The sequence below is a fragment of the Peromyscus maniculatus genome, chromosome 17 (assembly GCF_049852395.1).
Source record: "Peromyscus maniculatus bairdii isolate BWxNUB_F1_BW_parent chromosome 17, HU_Pman_BW_mat_3.1, whole genome shotgun sequence".
Classification (NCBI taxonomy): domain Eukaryota; kingdom Metazoa; phylum Chordata; class Mammalia; order Rodentia; family Cricetidae; genus Peromyscus; species Peromyscus maniculatus.
This window is the reverse complement of record NC_134868.1, coordinates 32,268,343-32,288,939: the sequence shown is the minus strand read 5'-3', so window position 1 is coordinate 32,288,939 and position 20,597 is coordinate 32,268,343. Positions and strand designations below refer to the sequence as shown.

At 42.0% G+C, this 20,597-nt stretch overlaps 1 protein-coding gene across 7 annotated transcripts in view; it reads right to left on the bottom strand.

Moving 5' to 3' along the window:
• The window catches only part of Mtus1 (microtubule associated scaffold protein 1), a 149,167-nt gene that overhangs the window by 51,144 nt on the left and 77,426 nt on the right, over window positions 1-20,597 (bottom strand). For 4 of the 7 annotated variants that reach the window (XM_076553486.1, XM_006996674.4, XM_076553485.1 and 1 more), the window contains 2 exons: window positions 12,006-12,137; window positions 9,731-9,769 (listed from right to left, as the gene is read on the bottom strand). In XM_076553486.1, the coding sequence (XP_076409601.1) occupies window positions 9,731-9,769; window positions 12,006-12,137 (171 nt within the window). Of the gene's footprint in view, window positions 1-2,787; window positions 3,222-9,730; window positions 9,770-12,005; window positions 12,138-20,597 lie in introns of those variants that run through there. The other 3 variants (XM_076553487.1, XM_076553488.1, XM_006996677.4) reach the window with 2 other exon arrangements.

Sequence of the window (20,597 nt, the reverse complement as noted above, 5' to 3'; positions counted from 1 at the left end):
GCCTTGTGCCTGGCATATGGCACGTGCCCAACAGATACTCATATGGGACATGAATGAATCTTGCAGTGGGAGAAGCAGGTTAGAATCAGAGGGAAAGCTAAACTGATGGACAGAGCAAATATGAAGCCCTCCAGAAAGCTCTTGCAGTGGTTGGCTGTGTTGACAGGATGCTGTCAGTATTTTGTTATAAGAGCAGGCCTAGGAGCATAGTTCTTTGGTGAAGTAACTAGACATATGGTCCTAGGTTCAATGCCCAGTCCCCCCTCCATTCTTCCCCCAAAAGAGCAAGGTTTACCCAAACTAAGTGCCTGGAGGAGGAGGGTGGCCAAAGTGAAAACAAGGAGGGAATCCAAGGGTGGGGTCTTAAGTTTTTATAAGCAATTGTTGTGGATAACTAAGGATGAATAACAAGATGACTCAAGGTTGATGGCCAGATAAGAAACATGATGTCATAAAGAGAAATAAGCCAAGGGGATGAACCGGATTTGGGAGGTAGTAACACATTCTGAGTTTAAAAGCCCAAAGCTAGGAAGTTCATGGCACTTGAGGCCCAGAGAGCTTAGAAAGCAGAACATTGTGGCTACCACAGTTTGCAGCCAAATGAAGCAAAAATGATCATACACTTTGTTATGTAGCGCTAATGCCATCTTATCCCGGTACTCTTGGAATCCAGGCCAGTAGCCCCATCACTAAGGCAACTAATGGTAATTCCTTCACTAAGAATATAAGCAAGTCTGTATGTCACCGACTTACACACACACACACACACACACACACACACACACACACACACACACACGTAAGTGTCTGGGCCTCAGACTTAATGGTGTAAAATAAGGTGGACTTGTTCACTGATACATGCATCCTAGGTCTAAAAATTATGATGCTCATCAGCAAAGGAATTTTAAAATATTTGTATAAATTCAGAAAGTAAGACATGACTAAAACACCACTATTAACTAAAAAGAAACTCTGGTCATTAAGGCCTGGTGTCTTTTGCTCAAGCTACCTGCTTCACAAAAACACTACACACCAACCTAAAACATCAGCCAGGAGAATAAATGAAGCATTGTTCACTCAAGCAATGGGATGTTTCACAACCATTAAAAAGAGTAGAATAAAGGCTGGGTGTGTGGTTCAGTAGCAGAGTGCCAGCCAAGCATGCATAAGACCCAGTCACATCCCCAGCACCACCCCCGCACATGAAAGAATGAAGTAGATCAACATGAAACTCTTGTATTAACCTCACAAAGGCCAGCAATAACACATCCACCAAGCCTCCAATTCTGCACAACAAATGAAAGACTTCCATACATTGGTGTCTGGTTGAACCACTATAGGAAAAATAACCAAGAAACCACGACAGTGAGCACTCGGGGGCAAGGACAGGAAGTTAGTGTCAGAGGTATATTAGGATGCTACAACACCTTCAAGACCTTTTTTATTGTATTGCTACAAAAATTTATTCTTTGGTAAAAAATCAATAGCAACAACAATAATACAGCACACTTATATTTTTCACTTTATGTATTTGTCTTTTTTTATTTTGGGGGTACAGGCAATTAAAGCCAAGGTCTCAGCAGACACTGAGCTCCACCCGTGACCCCACAGCTTTGGTTTTAGGGCTGAGAGAATCCCAGTGGCATTTGGGCTGAAAAAAGAGCCACAGTTGGCTCCAGCCTCCTTCATTTACCTCCAACCATCAGATCTCAAAAAGGAAAGGCCAGCCAAATCAAATGCCAGGTCAAGGGGAATTATGAAACAAGGAAAGGATGCTGGAAAAAACAAAATCAAGATTATCCCACAGAGAAGGCAAATGCCTCTGGGAAAATGAAAAGCAGTCAGCAGAATAGAAAAAAACAAAAACAAATCACCAGGGACAGCAATGAGCCAACTGAAAAACAAGAGGTACACACGAAACACACACACACACACACACACACACCACTTAAAAACCGTGCATTCACATGCCCATGAAGCAATCCTGTTAACGCCAACACACAGCAGCCCCTACTGTAAGTACACTTAGGCCATTACAGAATGAAACCAACTTAATTTACCACCCCATTACAACCGCTAGCAGAAGTGAGAGGCAGCACCACCAGGCAATGCGATCTGAACATAATAAGCAGACAGGTTCACATATGCCTGAAGGGATGCACTGAGGAGATTTTCCACGTTAAGAACAGAAAAATGAAAAGCAGCTGCAAACACAAACGTCAGGAGCAATATTCTATGTCCACAATTGTTTTTGCTAGGAAGCCTGGAAAACTAAATTTGTGGTCCGCTTATTGGCCCCTCCACAAGCATCAGGATGATTTTTAAGAGTGTTTGCAATGTGGAGATCTTTCCATATACTGAAATAGCCTATCCATCTCAATGAGAAACTACAAAATAAAACCACAGAAACCATCTCCTTTCTCAGGGCAAAGAGAAATAATCTTAATTTGCATACATCCTATTTCCAAAAATCATTTGAAGACTGATGTGAATTAACAGGTGTTGGACTTTACAGATTTGGTGGCAGAGAAGAGCACCAGCAAGTTCCAAGGCAACCATCCTGCATCCATAAACACAGACAAGCCTTCAGCTGCCTCCACACAACAAGAGTACCCTCCCGCTCAACACAAGAGAAAACTGCGTTTTGTTTGCTAAGCCTCTCATCAAAGAGAGCTTTATTTCCCAATTATCTGTCTCCATAGAAATCGGAGAAGCATTCGCAAGTTCATCAGCAAGTCCCTCCCCTAGGCAGCAGGGGATCTGAGCAGAGATCTGTGCATGACCAACCTGTGTGGAAAATGACAGTGCTCTTCCTGAGCCCCGAAGGAAGACGAAGGTTTCGCAGCAGTCCTTTGGCAGTTAGGCGGACGTGGATGGTGGATAAGGAGAATTTGGGAGACAACAACATGTCTTCAGAGCAAGTGGGAAGACTTCGCAGGGGAAGCAGCGACCAGGGACCATCACATGCTGTCTCTTTCCAACTCAGTACTCTTCCAAGCCAAGAGATACAGCCAGAGAAAAACAAGCCTCCACAGCTAGGGTCAGGCCACCCAAAGGAAAAAGAAAGGCAGAGCTAGCTATCCCAGGGCTCCAGGCTTCCGTTTGCACACCCAGATGCAGCTAAAAACAATGCCCTCCGTCTGAGCAAGAGCTGTGAGGAGCAGGTCCGGAAGCAAGCAGCCTCTGAGTTACATCACACTGTACATGCCATGGGTTGTTGTGGTTCCCATCAGGGATGGGAAAGGGGAGGAGAAAGTGGGTGGTCTCAGGAGCTTTATGTAACAGCCAATGATGTCGCAGATCCAGTCACTCTTGGAACAGGGTTAAGGGAAATTAACCACCTCATGTGCCTAATGTCTATTTATTAACTAGGCAAAGAGTAAGATTTCATTAAAGCAATCTGTGAACTGATTCACTTGTCTTAACGGCACAGGTTCACACTAATACCTCTGAGCATTTCCCAGGTATTTTACCTATAAAGTTATATGTACACCTGATTGCTTAGATGAAAAGCAAGCTAACAAACCAAAACCTCCAAGCAACAACAAATACTTCCAATCTTTCAAAAATCAACCTGTTTTACTATGCTAGTGACAGGTTGTCCAAATTTTAGCTCTAATTCTCATGTGTTAAGGACTGCACTAAAAACAAAAGGTTAGTGCAATTTCTGTACCAGGTCTGTTTCTAAGAGTAAGTAAAAAATATCATAAGACAAAGAAAATTTAAACCATAAGACAAAGAAAAGTTAAACCATAAACAACTCATTACATGTTGTTAAAACTGACGAAAAGCAATTATTCTTCCTGACGTCCTATGTGACATCTGAGAATTGAAGATGACAGAGGACAGGAGGTAAACTGGAGAAACTCACCCTCCTCACTAGCACCCCACACCCCGCCATGGCAGAAGATCTCAACAAAACCAGTAACCACAGAGGGTCACTGTGGGATAAACAAACACACCCACAGCCAATTAATCTCCTAAACGAACCACATAACCATGGCAACAGAAGCACCAATCACCAAGGACTTGGAGTCAAAGAAAAAGAACTTTAGGTGTCATTTTCTGTTTAATATCACAGGTTATTATTTTTTTAAAAAAAGTCTAAACCCTTTCCCCAAATTCAAAATATCATATTAAAAAAAGCCCACAATGCTATCATTGTGCTAGCAAAAACATGTTTAAAACAACCCAAGATATCAGTGCTCATCAAAATTATACACTGAATGATAAGTTATTATTGCAAATAGATACAACACCATCCACATAATAGGTTGTTTTTGTTGTTTGTTTCTGGGTGGGTTTTTTTGGTGGGGGAGATGGGGATTGTTAACAATAAACTGTAAATTGTTCTGTTAAAGGAAAACCCACTAGCATATACTACCCAAGGGAAGACATAAGCAACCTACTCACTAATCAGTTATATTCATTAAAAATTGTATTTTAAGGAGCTGGAGAAATGGCTGCTCCTCCAAAGGACCCATGTTCAGTTCCCAGCACCCATAACAGTTCACAGGGGTCTATAACTCCAGTCCTAAGGGATCCAAGGCCCTCTTCTGGCATCATGCATGCAAGGAAACCACCTATACACATAAAATAAATTTAAAATAAGGAAAAATTACTTGAACTACACTATTAAGCTATCCCACACACATTAAATATTAATCCCTTTATCCTGGAAGCAACAAGAACCTGAAAGAATAGAAATAATGTCAGTGGGAAGGAAAAGCGAGCCAAATGTAGCTGCTTGTAAAATGCCTGCATGTAAAATGCCTGCACACAAACGTCCAAGCTTGCTTATAACAAGCCTCAGACAGCTGTTTCAATTCTTTCCCAAACATCACCTGCCCCCTGGTGGCCAGCTAGCATGAGTGCAAAAAGGTGTGGGCGTTATTTTATCGTTTTAAAGGGTCAGCATGGAAAGTCAGGAAAGATGACAGCGAACAAGTGAAGCCAAGTTTGGTACTTAAGATGGACCAATTTGTAAGGATTAAACTTTGGCTTTCATTGGTGGTGATGGGGTTTGGAGTTTCTTGCTTTTTTTTGGGGGGGGGGTTGTTTTTTGAATAGTAAATCTCTTCACTGCTGAGCTATCTCCCTAGACTCCATTTCCTCCCTATTTTAAAGAATTCTGAAAAGCAATGAACAAGACAATCTCATCTTAGGCTCATTCTGGTCATATATGCCCTAAGGCTGTGCTCTGTGCAATGGCTCCTAAAGTTACACTCTTGTGCAGTGTGTAAATTCCTGTTCTTTGAGATCCACTATTTTACTTGCATAAAAAAAAAAATAAAAAAATAAAAGGCCAAATGGGGAGCGCACAGTTCTAAGCCAGTTAACTTTTCGTGTTTGCTAGCCCTACATTTTTTCCTGTCTGTTATTTGTGTTCATCTTCTACTGTAGCACGGACAAAGTCTAAGCATATGCTCCTGCTAACTATGCCATTACTACATGTGTTGTAACAGTGTTGTAACAATGTCTTAAGCTTTCACAACTGAATCTAACAGCAACTTCCCATGTCTCGGCCAGCATCTGCCAATGCCCAGAAGCCACGACACCTTCTCCAGCTACGATCCTGACTACTTTAGATACTGAATGTAAGCCAAGTCAGCAAGATTCCTCATTTCCTCTGTCCATTGCATGCCTGTGCGTTGGTGCCTGTGAATGATGCACATGCCCCAGTGTGCACGGAGAGAGCAGAGGACAACCTTCGGGTGCTGCTCTTTGACATTCACTATTTAGGTTTTCTTTTCCTTCCGTTGTGTATGCCAGGCTACCTGGGCCACGAGTTTGCAGAGATTCTTCTGTCTCTAGTTCACTTCTTGTCTCCCCATAAGAGTGCTCAGATTACAGATGCTCACACTAATATCTAGGTTTTCACAGCAAGTGCTTTTACCCTCTGAGCTGCCTCCTCAACACCACCATTTCCTTTGTATAGTACTGTGAATAGTACTCCACTGTACGGACATACCATGTCTTTATCTACACAGACATTTAAGCTATTCTTCCATCCTGTTAGTTATTGGAGATTATAGCTAGAAATCCATGGAGTCTGTATAACAGGCGAAGGAATTTAGTAGAAGATAAAACTCAATACAGCCTGAAACACAGAGCTGTGGTCAATGCTGATCTTCTGCCTGGTCCATTTTAGCATCCAAACAAGGAGGGAGCAAAGAGAGCCACATACGTGTATCCCGGATCTTAAGGGTCCTAAGAGGCCGCACCCCGGGAGCATGTACTTCAAGATCATAGGCAGATGTAGCAGTTACCTGCTGCCTTCTAGGGGCAGTGCTCCAAGGTCATCATCAAAACAGCTACCCACTACAGGGGATAAGGCTGCAGAGAACATGGGAGATCAAATCTCTCTTCCATATCCTGATGTCGCTTTGGGAGATCAGCCCTTACTGGGTATCCGGCTTGCAGGCAGTTTTTTCCTTCCATGCTCCTGACTGTCTCCCTTGTGCTGCAGAAGTCTGAGCTCAGTATAGTCTCACTTGTCCAGTTTTTCTTGTCTCATGCTTCTGGTGTCAAACCAAGAAATCACAACCAACAACAAAGCCATGAAAATCTTACCCTTTCATTTCCTTCTAAGAGTTTTTTGGTTTCAGGTCTTGAATTAAAATGTAAGATTTGGGGTTCTTTTCTGGGTATGAGGTGAGATGAAGGTTCACTTTCACTTTGCCCACAGACATCCAGTTCTCCTCACACTGTATAGTTCTCCTACTGGGCATTTTCAGCAGTTTTGTCAAAACTCAGTGGACTGTATGTCCACGGGATTATTTCTGGGCTCTTCCATTGTAGTGGTCTCTATTACAACATTTGATTTACAAACTAATAGACTTGAAAGCAAGATGTATGATGTTTCCAGCTTCGTCTCCCCCCCCCCCCCCACACACACACAAGATCCACTATTTACTTGCATTAAAAAAAATTGCTTTGGGGCTACTTTGGGGTCTTATTTGGTTCCCCATGAATTTTGCATACTGACTTTTCTTTTTCAGTCAAAAAATGCAATTAGGATTTTGAGAGATGTCTTAGACAATAATAGGCATGGTGATGTCTATTTTAACAAAACAAAGCTCCGTTCATGTGCTGTCATAATTATTAATCTCTACTATTACACCTGTGTTCCAGGAAGGGCCTTCTCTATTCAGGTCTGTATTTATGATGCTTTTATTCATTTCTACATGTAAAACTCTTCTGTCTAGATTACATTCTTGTGCACTGTGTGAAGAGATCTATCTCCAGGACAAAAAACGTAACACTGTCACATTCACTAAATGATCCATTCTTCCTAACAAGAAGCACCAAATTTTTCATGTATGGAAACGGCATCTGCCCTTTCAGCATGAGGGCAAAGTTGAGATCATCAACATGCAGTAAGGAAAGACAGACAGCAGGCGCACAGTGTGGTAGCATTGCATCACCTCCCCAGAGCAGGTCTGCAGCCCTAAACCATCTCCTAACACTGGAGAGACAGGAGATGCAGAAAACCACAGGCTCTATTTATAAAAGGGCACAGAAGAAGCAGACATGTCCACTTCCAGGGCAGACATCACGGCACTTGACAGGGATGATATATAAAACAGTCAGAAGTGGAGAAACCCAACTTGGATGCCTACGGTATCCCAAACAGCTCCCATGAGTGTTGGAAACATGGTAATAATAGCATGCTGTGGTGTGCACAGCATCTTCCTCATAAATAGCAAGCACGTTTTATTTAGAGCCAATGTTACCTAGAATCTCGCAGCATCACCACCTTTAAATAAATCACAACAGCTAGACCCCAGGATGGCGGTTCAGAGCTTTCAGTGGATTTGCCCACTTGCTTTGGGGATTTCACAGAACTTCACACCACTTCACACCATGGAGTAGTAGGGGGCTCACTTCTAAACTAAAGCCATTAAAAGTGTAACGACAACAAAGACTGTCAACCTCGTCGGCCTTAGCGGCACAATTAGCTACCATTTGAGAGCCTGGGACGAAAATATTGTACGCACTCAAAATGATGCCTGCGTTGGGAGCATTCCCATGCTGCCAAACGAGAAAGTAGAGCTGTGGAGAGACTTGGCAAGTAGCCAAAGTCGGGCCACAAATAGGAAGTGGAGAACCAAGATCTTCACCAATGCCCAAGCCTCACAAGGTCATTATCCTGTCCTTGTCTTCTGAGGTAGTGGAATTTCTTTAACTATTAAACTGTTAAATAATGATAGGACATTTCAAATACTATTTCACCCAGCCCCCCAAAATTAACAGAGGCTGGAGAGATGGCTCAGAGGTTTAGGGCATCCCTACTCTTGCAAAGGGCCTTGGCTCAGCTCCCAGCACCTATGTGGAGGCTCACAACTGTTTGTCACTCCAGTCCAGAGGATCTGATACCTTCCTTCTGGCCTCCCAGGGCACAGCCTGCATGTGATATACTGACACACAGCCAGGCAGAGCACACATGAAGAGAAATCTTTATAAAATTAAATAAAAGAAACATATAAAATTGAAAAATATGAAAAGTAAATTAAATCAATAAGAAATTAAGCAAAATGTGAGGTATGGGCAGCAGTTTTATGTCATGACTCATACTAGAAACTAGTGTGGAACTTTTTGAAAATAATACGGTTATCCAAGTGACTATAAAATGCATGTGCTTTTGTTTATTAAATATATAATATGCATGTGCTTTTGTTTATTAATACCATTTGAAATAACCTGTCACAAGAAACTCACTGAGACGATTATAAACAATCCATAAGGGAATCATTGTGAACGTGATATATAGAACCAACTCAAACATCCAGGTGATGAATTGTTAATGCACTTATTAACACCAAGTGACTCATTGAAACTGATCTCTACGTGGTACATAACAAAATGGGATTTCAATGTTTACAAGCAGTTTTACTTCAAAAGCCACACACAGCAATGTTTCCTCATTAGGATCAAGCTAGTTTTCAGGTCAGCCTCGAGTTGTGAAAATAACTAACCGTCATGTTTACAAACGGGAAAACACGTGGCTCACAGTTGCATCCTGCACTGACACAATGAAAGCCTGGATAACAGCGAGTTTACGGGCTGCCACATGGCCCTTTTCTGGCTCTCTGTTCTGCTGTGCAGTGGGCTTAGAAGTCACATGACTGTCCTATCGATGTAATATAAAATAAGAGCATGTCGGTAGTGCATGGCGGACTGCACAGTCTTGCATGTTATGTGCAGGAATTTCAATGAATACATTTTATAAATGGCTCCTCAAGAGGAAATGTGAGACTCTCAATGTAGTTAAATGTGTTTAAGTGATAGGCTGCCTTAGACCTGTCCCTCCAACCAAGGGGGGTGGGGTGGGGAGAGCTAGGAAAATAGAAAGCTACCAAGCTAATACAAGGGGTGAAAAACTACATCTTAAGATAATTTTACAATCAAAGATGATCCAATTTAAAGTAACATGTATATTTGGAGAAGTGTCGTTTTTGTTTTTTTTTTTAATTTCACATGAGCCATATTAAGAAAATCATTTTAAGCTAAATTTATCTATATAATCAAATGTCCTCTTCTTGTGTTAGAAGGCTCAATCATACTTCCCAAATGCCCATTTCATATGCAGTTATTTATACCTTAAAGCCTGAATTTTTGACTCAAAAGCATAGCAGTACAGGTCATTATAAATAAATTCTAGTGTGTTTAATCATTACTTTTCAAATGGAAAGATTTTTATCTATTCATGCTTAGAGTGGGCACTTGCCTGAATTAAAAGCTGTGAATAGACTCTTTCTTGAAGGACCTAGAATGTGAAAGAAACATAAAAACACATTTTATTGAAAATACTACGCATGACTCAAGCCATTTTGTAAATAAGAGTGGTTTCGTTTCTTTCAAAAGCTTTCCATTAACCTCTGAATTGTAGGTTCCAGCTAATCACTGAGAAAAATCCCAAGAGATGCCAACAACTTTATCAAGTATATTGCTTTAGGAGTTGGGGATTTAGCTCAGTGGTAGAGCACTTGCCTAGCAAGCGCGAGGCCCTGGGTTCGGTCCTCAGCTCTGTTAAAAAAAAAAAAAGTATATTGCTTTAAATATAGATAATATTGTAGACATCTAATTTGTTAATAATAGGAGTGACAGGCATTATTCATCAAAATCAAACTATCAATTTTCAAAAGGACAGGGCATGGTGCATTTAGCAAGTCAATGACAAAGTTCATTTTAATTTTAGTTTATTTATTTATTATTTATTCTCGTATCTGAATCCTGAGCCCCACAGATTAGAACAACACTCCACCACTGAGCTACTTGCGGGCCAGGAGACCCATCGTTTAGCAATGCTAAACTCATACTTTTATATTCCTATTTATTATTATACTGCACATAGGAAAGAGGCTGCACTTTGGCAGAGAGGGCTGCTGGTGTGTGCCTTCCCCAGGGGCTGACTTCTATTCGGCCATGAAGAAGAAATACACCGGAGCTTTTGCTCCAGGCTGATGCAATATAAGATGTGGCCAGGAACCAAACGGATAGATGCTTGCCGGGCTATAAGCGCCTGTATTTGACATCACCAAACAGTCAAGTGAGAAACCATCTGCAGACGACTGGCTAGAACTACCATAGTCCATCTGTGGAATTTTAAAGAGAAGACCATCTCTTAAAAGCATGTGGCCATCATAAATGGGAAGCATTCACTCCCTCTCAGAGACACCTGCAGACTCAACGGCAGGCCTTTTAAAACACTGGCTTTGCCCCGTTTTGCAGTTCATCAGTGGGGTCTCTAGTTGTCCCCTGAAAGTCGCCTCAGGGATTAAACCTCCATCACGGGGTTTACTTTTGGCTATTGATAGAGGTAGTGTGGGGCTTAAAAATCATGATAAAAACCAGTTTCTGATATTAATGCCACCCTAGCAGGGGGCATCTGATGCCTCAGAGCTGTATATAAGACAAAGAAGCCCCTGGTGGCACAGTGAATGACCTGCCCCTAACCAGGAGAGAGAGAAAAGCATTGCTAAATGTAGGCTAGGTCAGTAACCTCAAGCTATTGTATGATCTTTTACATACATGCCAGCATACATACATACAAAGTTGAGACCACTGTGCTCACTTTCCTTGACACAAAAACAAAACCACATCTATATGCAGAGAGAAAACTGAGAGGGGGTGCCGTGGTGGATGCTGGTTGCTTTTCCAATTCTCTGATATAAATAAGGGTCTCACTTATTCTTCCAGATGAGCAAGCTTTCAAGGACCTAGGAGCAGAGCTTTGCCTCTCTCTCTCTCTCTCTCTCTCTCTCTCTCTCTCTCTCTCTCGGCTGTGACAAGGCTGCACGGAAACATTGCAGGTTAAGTCCACACTACACACTAAATGCTATCTCCGTAGCCACAGCAATTGCAAAGCAAACAAAACAGAAGGATCAGACACAAAGAACCGAGAGAAGAGAGGAACAGTCTTGACAAGGAAAGCAGGCAACAGACATGAAATAGGCCATGCTCCTCATTCCTAGCTCTCATCGAGGGGCTCGCACTAGCATAACCGAATGTTAGTTTTATTTGTTTTATCTCTGTTCTATCTGCTGATTTCTGGGATTTGCTTTATTTCTTAGTTTAGGGCGGTGGGTGTTTTGCTGGAATGCGTGTCTGTGTGCATGCATGTGCAGAACCCGTGCAGACTGGCAGATGGAGCGAGCACAGCATCGGATCCCCTTGAACTGGAGATACAGGTGGCTGTCAGCCACTATACAGGTGCTGGGAATTGAACCTGAGTCCTCTGCAAGACCAGTCAGAGCTTTTAAACACCGAGCCCTCTCTCTCTAGCCCCTACCTGCTGATTTTTATTACTGGATTTTACCTATAGAATTTGCAGACCCTTGGAACAAGAGTATCTCATTGGTAAAATTTTCTAATTCCATGGGCGTTTAAACATATAAACAATTGTTACATGTACCATAAACCTACTTGTCAAAATTTAACTTCCTAAAAGCCATGGAATTTAAAATTCCTTAATTTTCTCTTCATCACAAAGAAGACAATACCTTTTGGAGGAGTTTTGAGCAAGTGTGCATGAGCTCTGGGTACCAAAGGCTTCAGATATAAGGATCCTGATCCATTCTGAAATACTTGTTTGGGAGGTTTCTCTTCATACTTGATGACAGCAGCATTACCAGCTATAACAAAACAGAACAGTAGATCTTATTTAATACGTAACCACAAGTCCCCCGTATTTATTCCAAAGAGACTACCATATGACAATAATTACTGAATGTCAAGAAAGAGATAATGCCTGGCCAAAAGTATGCAAAATAAACGCTGTCCTCAAAAACCTACATTTTGTTTCCTCCAACAGTGCAAGTTTGTGCACACTTCCAGCTTGGCTTTTATCTCAGAAGGTGGAAGATGAATGGTCATCTATGCAGTGTAACAAACAAACCCAATGCATGGATAGGAAAGCATCCCTCTCCATGAAGACAATACAGACTGTAAGTGGCTGATGTTAATTAAGTAAAAGTAAAAAATCGATAGCAGACAAAATCCTCAATGGCTTCAAGGATAAGATCTGGTCTCCACAGAAGCTGCATTGAGAAGTCAGACTGCCAGCATCCACCCTGTTACAAAGGTCCAGCCTTAAAGTGGAAAAAAAAATATAAAGAGACTCTCACCTACATAGAGAAAAACAACTGTATGAAAACACAAAATCTCTCCTCCACTTACTGTCTTGATCCTATTTTCTCTGAGAAATTGTCAACTCGTAATTCTAGGCATCCAGTTTTGTTCTACCATTCAATACATCAGTCATAATTTTTTTTCCTAGTATAGAATGTGCTACATGAATGTGTGTCACCCTGGTGCGACAGCAGTGTTCGCATCTCTGTGTCATTTCAATTTTAGCATATGCACTGTGAAGCAGGATTGTAAATGGTCTTACTACTGACTTGGACCCCTTTCTTCATCCTCTAGCAAAGGGCGAAGAGACATCTCTTGCTCGCAAACAATATGAAGACAAGTTTTTTCACTAGGCTGCACGACCTCAACCCCCACCAACAATGCTCACACAGTATCCGTACATGGAGTCATCTGTTACCTCGCCATATGCCCAGATAACATTCCTAATATTAGATCAGCACAAACCCACCCTCCTGCTGGCAAGCTTCTGCCTAGCTTCTGTCCTGCTTTCCAATTCTCACCTTGCCCAGAGAACCTATGGAGTGGGGCTTTCCAAACTTGACAGGATGCTAATGGACAAGGCGGTCTACCTCTCGACAGAACACTCTAAAGGACACACAGTGGGGCGACAGTACCAGCATTTCATGAGAAGTGGGCATTAGGTTTCAGTAGGTTCGTAAATGACTTGAAGTCAATCAAAGAAGTCTCTTTTGTTGTAACACTGGATTTCAGACTTGCTTATCTTGGAGCAACTTTTGTTCTATTCAGCAGCAAGTAAGTCACTTGTTCCAACTTCGAAAAACAAAGTTCAGTTCAATTTATGAACAGGATATAAGATTTTCCACAGCTCTGGATGCATGCTTCACTTTTCTGAGCTTTAGACGCAAAGATCTGCTGCTTACAAAGAATATCTCACGGAAGTGAAGGACATGTTTCTTACGAGGTCCAAGACCCCTGGCTATTGGTCTCACAGAAGAGTAGACACTGTTCTGGAAATAAAACTACCTTGGTGCTACTCTTGAAGGCTCACCAAGACCACAGATCTAGCACCAGATTCAGTCAGCTTTGGAACACAACAGAGTCAAAATCCACGTCTCAAGGATAAAATATACTGATAGCAACATTCTTATACATACTTGCATATTTATATGAAATATATGTGTGTGGCAAATATTCACACTCAATGATTATCCATTGTATGAGTACTGACTTTACCAGATGGAATAAACTAAACATATTTGTTTTTTTGTTTTTTTTTTTTTTTTTTTGGTTTTTCGAGACAGGGTTTCTCTGTGTAGCTTTGCGCCTTTCCTGGAACTCACTTGGTAGCCCAGGCTGGCCTCGAACTCACGGAGATTCGCCTGGCTCTGCCTCCCGAGTGCTGGGATTAAAGGCGTGCGCCACCACCGCCCGGCTTACTAAACATATTTGTATGGCCTAACACTTCGGTATTCTCTCCATTTTACTGTTGGCTGGCACATTGCTTTTCAGTAAATTCCCACTTGGAAAGCTGATTGCTACTCTGAGGCAGGAGGTTCTTGAAGCATTCCTCCCACCTTCTACTCAGTTCCTCACATGGTGACTGGCACAGCATCCTTCCCATTTCTAATTGTTTCCTTATTCAGAGATGTCCTATTTTAATGTCCTTTGTAGCTGTAACTGTCCGGTTACGCTACAACAACACATTTTTCTAGAATCCTAGTTTCATTTCCCCAGCCCAGGCTGTGTTGCCAGTGGACGAAGAAGTGGGTGTAGACAGCAGAGCAGGGATTGTTTTCAGAAGAATCTCAGCAGAAGCATCAGCTTTCCTGCTAGCAAAGAGCTTCTCATTGGTCCCAGTGTTGACTTGCAAACGAGTGTTTCTTACTGCATTCTGGCAGCTAAGCTGAAATGAGTTTTTGTTTGATGGAATGACATGGATCTGCAGAGAGACAACACTCTGCTCATTTCTGGAATTCTTTGTGAATCAGCTTAACGCTCGCCACTGTGCCAGATTGTCTGCCTACCTCGCTTAAAACCAAATAACTCAAGTCTAAGCTTCTAAAGCTCAAAAATCAGAAATCACTCAACTTTGTAATTTACAAGAGTGGCTTCCTACACACCATAGAAAGATACTAAAATAGAACAAAGATTAGTCATCTGCACATTTCCTCATGAAGCAGCCCATTCAGAAGGGCATGCAGACTAACATGTCTTGTGACATGGAGTCAGCACTACACGCTGCCCACCTCTCTACTCTTCGCCTGTGTCAGACATCACTAGTCAAACACAAACCTTTTCCTCTGAACCTGGAGGAAGCCTGAGAAAGGACCAACACTGTAGGTTCTTATCAACTTCCTAGTGTTGACAAATATGACCACTCACTAACCATTCTTGCCACAATAAAAACAAAACTGGGGATCAGGAAGATTCATCCTTCTGCCTGCTTAGTCAGTTGGGCAAATCAAAACGCATTCCTTCCAAACAGATGAGGCATCCTCGTACGAGTCGAAGGCACGCTGCTGGAAGGAAGCCGAGGACGGTCCGGTTCCTTCCTTCCCATTCATCAGATTCAAAAACTGATGCTAAAAGATACTAAAACTATGCAACTCACCGTGAGTTCAGAGAAACTAGAACAAGTCCCAGGTGAGTACCTTTTCCTATAGATCACTTCCTGTCTGCGAGGCTGCCACCAAAGGAGAAAAGAGGCTGGCCCACTTATTTATTTATTCCTTCTGATCTATTGCTGAGAGAGCACACATAGCTTTAGTTTGCATCTCTGTCACTGTCCCACATCATCTGTCACTCAAATATAAACATGCACTTGTGGCCAAGGGAAAAGAGGAAGGAAATCTCTGGTCTTCACAAGCCTGCTAAGGTGGCGAAACTGCTTACCCAAGACCCACTTCCAAATTGCACAATGAGCTGTCTCATTTGGTATAGAGAACTACCATGCAATCTTTACACTCATATCAGAAGGCAGTTACTATTTTTTACTTTTTTTCTATACACTCATTAAAAAAAAAAAAACCTGAACTCCCAGATACAAAAAAATTGCCTTATACATCTTCGCTCATACCGATGACCAGATGCCAATTTCCCAACATCACTCTGCTTGTCTGTGAAGTTCTTAACTGATGCCACTAACAACGCAACACCACAAAGAAAGAAAAAGCAGGCAAAGGAAGCGAGCACCACCCTTCAAAAGGCTCACTGTGGAAGCTGGCCAGAGTCATGATCTCCAGCAAAAGATTTATTTCCTAATGTGAGCCCCAACACCAGCAGCAAGACAATTTTGGCTCAAAATGTTTTTTTTTTTCATATTTTAAGGTAGTTTTTTTTTAAAGCACACACACATTTAATACTTTTATGTGAATCATATATTAATTGTAACTGAAGACAACCAATAATCTAGCGCTTCCATTTAAATTCTAAGGAAGTATTTTTCTACATTTGCACAACTGCCAGTCACATACATAAAACATACAGATTAAATCAGATAGTCTTTGTTAATAGGATAAAAATCATAAAGGACATTTGTAACCTGGAATTATAATTTAAGTCCCCAAACACAGAAAACACACAATCAAATTAGTTCCCCACAGATCTTTTCCCCATCTTAAATATCCATAAATACAACCAAGAAAGACTACAGTCAACATAAATTACAAGAAACAAAGCTAACACCCCAGAGGTCCTACAATCAATTTATTTAATAAAAATTTAAGCATGCTTACAAAGCAAAGAATCAAACGAGAAACTGCCGACCTACTTCTTTTCCTAGTAAGCGTGGTTAACAAAGGAATTATACAAAGGCTGTAGGATCCCACGACCAGCAGTGCCAATAAGGTAGCATCATAGTGCCTTTCTGAGCCAGCCGGGGGTGTGAGTGTAGAATTAATAAAGATCTTTGAAGAAATATCAGTTTCTGTACAACTGCGGAATCCTCCTGGTATAGTCATTTAAAAGGATCGAAGCCAGCTCAGGCAGGGGAAACCGCAGCCATGTTCACGCTCACATCCCTCATATGCTTGCTCTCGCTGAATTGGGATGGGGAGGGGGAGAGCCGTAAGCTGCCAGGCAGACAAGAACAGATAAAACCGGCTCGCAAATCAGACCAAGAAAGAGACTCACGGATATGAATGCTTCATCTGTGAGAGGGGACACAGGGCCACTGGACGGGCTCTGTGGGTGCACGGTAAACCCTTTTGTTAAGGGACAAAAAGGAAGGACAAAAGCATTTCACAGCCTCTTTGGGAGGGTCAGACATGCTACTCCTGGACGACAGTGACCAAATCAACATGGCTGTTCAGTAGAAAATGCCAGGTATGACATTATGGAAATGTGTCTGCTCCAAGCGCCACAAATTCCACCATTATGGCTTTGGGGGCTTGTTGGTGATTCTGTCTGGGTAGCTTTTTTTTTTTTTTTTTTTTAATTTCCACTACAGGACAAAGAAGTCTAGATGGGAGACTACTGTAGAATAATACATATGCGAGTCATCTTTCCAAATTCACAGAGAATTATCTGTTACATGCAAACCCTCTGGGGTTTTTCCCCCGCCACTTTAAATTTCAAACAATAGGCAGATAATGAGCCTGTTTAAGTAATATATTCTAGTAATTGTCAAGGGCCGCTATGCAGCTCCTTACATGCCTATGAGACCAGCTGCTGCATGAAGAGACCTGTTTGAAATGTGTCCTCTGTCATTAACTCAATGCCCATTGTCCACAGGCCATTCTGTCCTGTACTCGCTGTGTGACTTTGGACCTGTAATACAATCTCTGAGCCTCCATCAGGTCCCCCAAAAGGCCAAGGTAACACCCGAAGGTATTGGGGTGGGGGAGTGAAATAGAGCATAACGAACCATAGCCCTGTGCTGCTGTTTGTCACCCCAAAAGGTTCAACCACTCTGGCCCCATTTCCTCAGACCAAAAAAAAAAAAAAAAAAAAGACATGGACTTGTCGTTCAAGCAAAGAGCTCACATATCCCACAAACATACCATCCGTATCTTTCTCATCTGCTTCTTATTAATAGTGACGATTCTCTATACCCTCACCCCTCCCTGCACCTACTGTGACCCTGGGCACAGCAGCCCCTCCAAATTTGTCTTAGCTAATTCATGAATTATTTTGCGAGGAAATTTAAGGAGAAACGGGACGGGGGGAGAAGCACAAGGAGAAAAAACAAAAAGCACTTTTCTGAGTACATCTTTTGCATAAAAAGAGAACAAGCTTAGATTGTTTTCCGACTTGACATGCAGAAACCAGAATTTACAAAAACTGTCACAGTGTTCTCCTGAGTTTAAATAATTTACGATTAAGCTTAAAGGTACATAATCTATACCTCCCTTGGAACTGGCATCTAAAGTAAAGATTAGAAGTCTTTCAGGAACCAAACAAAACTGCAGTGATGGTTTTTCTGCTTTCCAGTTGGCTCACAAGAGCCCCGGCTACTATTCTTTTGCAAACGGCCCCACACAATCACACCAACTCAAATAACATACTTCAAGCTCCTTTATACAACAGGTGCTGAGAACACATAACCAGTTCAGGGCCTCCTGGACGGTCATCCGAAGAAATCTGTTCCTAAGAACTTGTATTCCTGCCAGGCTTTCTGAGCAGCTGCAAAGAAGCAAAAATGTGCAAAAATTCCCACTAAGATACAGAAACAAAATGAATTATTTGTAGACCCTTAGCTTTGCCTGGGACTACGGTCTCAACAACCCACCAAGTGTGACATTAGTCTGACTTACAGCTAGAGCTGCGGGTGCTCAGATCGTTGTGGGTGCTGGCCACTGACCGGGCGCTTCCTGCCCTGCACATCAAAGATGCTTTGGGTATAGGAAGCAGTCTAGACGAATTCCCCCAAGAAGCTTGTACGGCTCTCAAGTACGAAGGTTTTCCTTGAGATTTAAAATAACAAAACGGTTTTCTACTGCTATCCATGTGGAAGCTGGTGCTTGGGGCTTGTACACTCAAACTTCGTGGCAGACTACTCGGTCAGAATGCAAAATGAGTGCCCGCCACCACAATGCTTCAGACGAGAGATGAAAGCTTTGCACATACTTACTTGTTTTGAATAATTCAGTAGCAGAAGACGAAGCAATTAGGATACGAGAAATGTGGCTGAAACCCTCTGACCTGAAGTAATTAACTCACACATCTTCTCTCAAGCGAAGACAGAGCAGAGGGATATCATGTCAGTTTGTTTCTGCTTTGATCACAATTTTACCTCATTTTAACATTAAAATAAGCAAGTTGCTCCACGCACACATGAGGAAGCCATATTTTTAAAAAGGAATAAATGAACATTTAAAAGTACTCAAAACAGAAACAAAAAGGCAGTTGAAGAAATTAGCCATTAAATAAAAATGTTTAAAGCTGAACAGCAGGTGGCGCTGTGCTTCTCTCTAGTTTATTTGCCAAACTTGATGTGAGAAGTGTTTGACTCAAGTTCCTAACAGTGCTGCTGGAAAAATACTTCCAGCTACCCAAGGTATGTAAATGCTTCTTATCCTCTGAGGCCTTGGGAATACTATGGGATGGTCACACTGCCTGAACATGCACTTCCCTACTCTTTGGTCAGGACTGTTCAAACACATTCCTGCTCTCTTGGAAAGTGCATTTTATGTACTCTATTCTCTAGGCAAGGACTTACATGAGAACAGACTTCAAATTCTCAAGCTCTGCCCCACCCTCCTTCTGAATCCTAACCCCACTCACACCGAATTCCTTATTGGGTTTCAACTTGGACACTCTCTGGCTTCTTCATGCTAATCTTTATTTCCCTTTCATCATGCAGTCTTCCAAACACTGGAATCATGTTTTCTCTATATATCCTATTTCCAAAGTCTCGCCATATACTATCCATGCTGGTAGCATTACAAACCTAAAGAGCATCAATAGTGTCGTATTTACCAATGACATAGAAAGCGGTGATACCAGAATAGTAAGTATATTCCCTGGCAACAGAGCACCTGCCTAGCATGTGTGAGGTCCTGGGTTCAATGCCCAGTTGTAGCAGGAATCTTAAAAGTACTTATTAATAAGATCAAGCCCGAGGCCAGTTATCGGGGTCAATGCTGGTAGATCAGAGAGACAGAACAAGCCACAGCTATCTCACCTCACCAGTTCCTCAGCTGGTCCTGTTTCCTCAGACTGGAAGCCTCTGAGTCCTCATCCAGAATGAATCTCAGCTGAACTGTGTTGCTCCAAAGCCTGAAAGCTTAACCAGCCAAAATCTTAACCAGCCAAAATGCTTCTAGTTTTTGGTCCTCACGCCTTATATATCTTTCTGCTTTCTACCACCACTCCCTGGGATTAAAGGCTGGCTTTCTGGGATTAAAGGCATGTGTCACCATGCTTGGCTATTTCCAATGTGGCCTTGAACTCACAGAGATCCAGATGGATTTCTATCTCTGGAATGCTAGGATTAAAGGTGTGAGTGCCACCATTTTCTAGCCTTTGTATTTAGTGGCTGTCTGTTCTCTGACCCCAGATAAATTAGAGTACACAATATTTTGGGGAACACAATACCACCACGCCAAGTGCCTTTAAAATGTCATTAAATCCGAGCTGCCTTGTTGAGTGAGCATCATGGCTTCTCCACCAGTGTCCAGCCCCCGCTGTTATGGCATATACTCATGCCTCATACTTGCTTCGTGAGCATGTTCTAGACTAGTCTAAGGTCCCTGAGAACAGAAGCCTTCCTAACTCAACTCTGTCCCTCGAACTTTATGAAGCAAGGAGAATAGATTAGAGTGAGATGCAACAGATGCTTGCTAAATCAATTTTCTTTCCATGCCAGGTATAAATGGCTAATTTTGTTAATCCATTCTCTCACCAGCTACACTGAGACACTGAGTCACCTTTTTTACCAGGCAATTTGATTCTTAAGCCTATTAATTAAATAAAATTTCTTACTAGCACAGCACATGTTACACATTCAAACACCCCTTTGGTTATTTATTTTTTATGCCAAT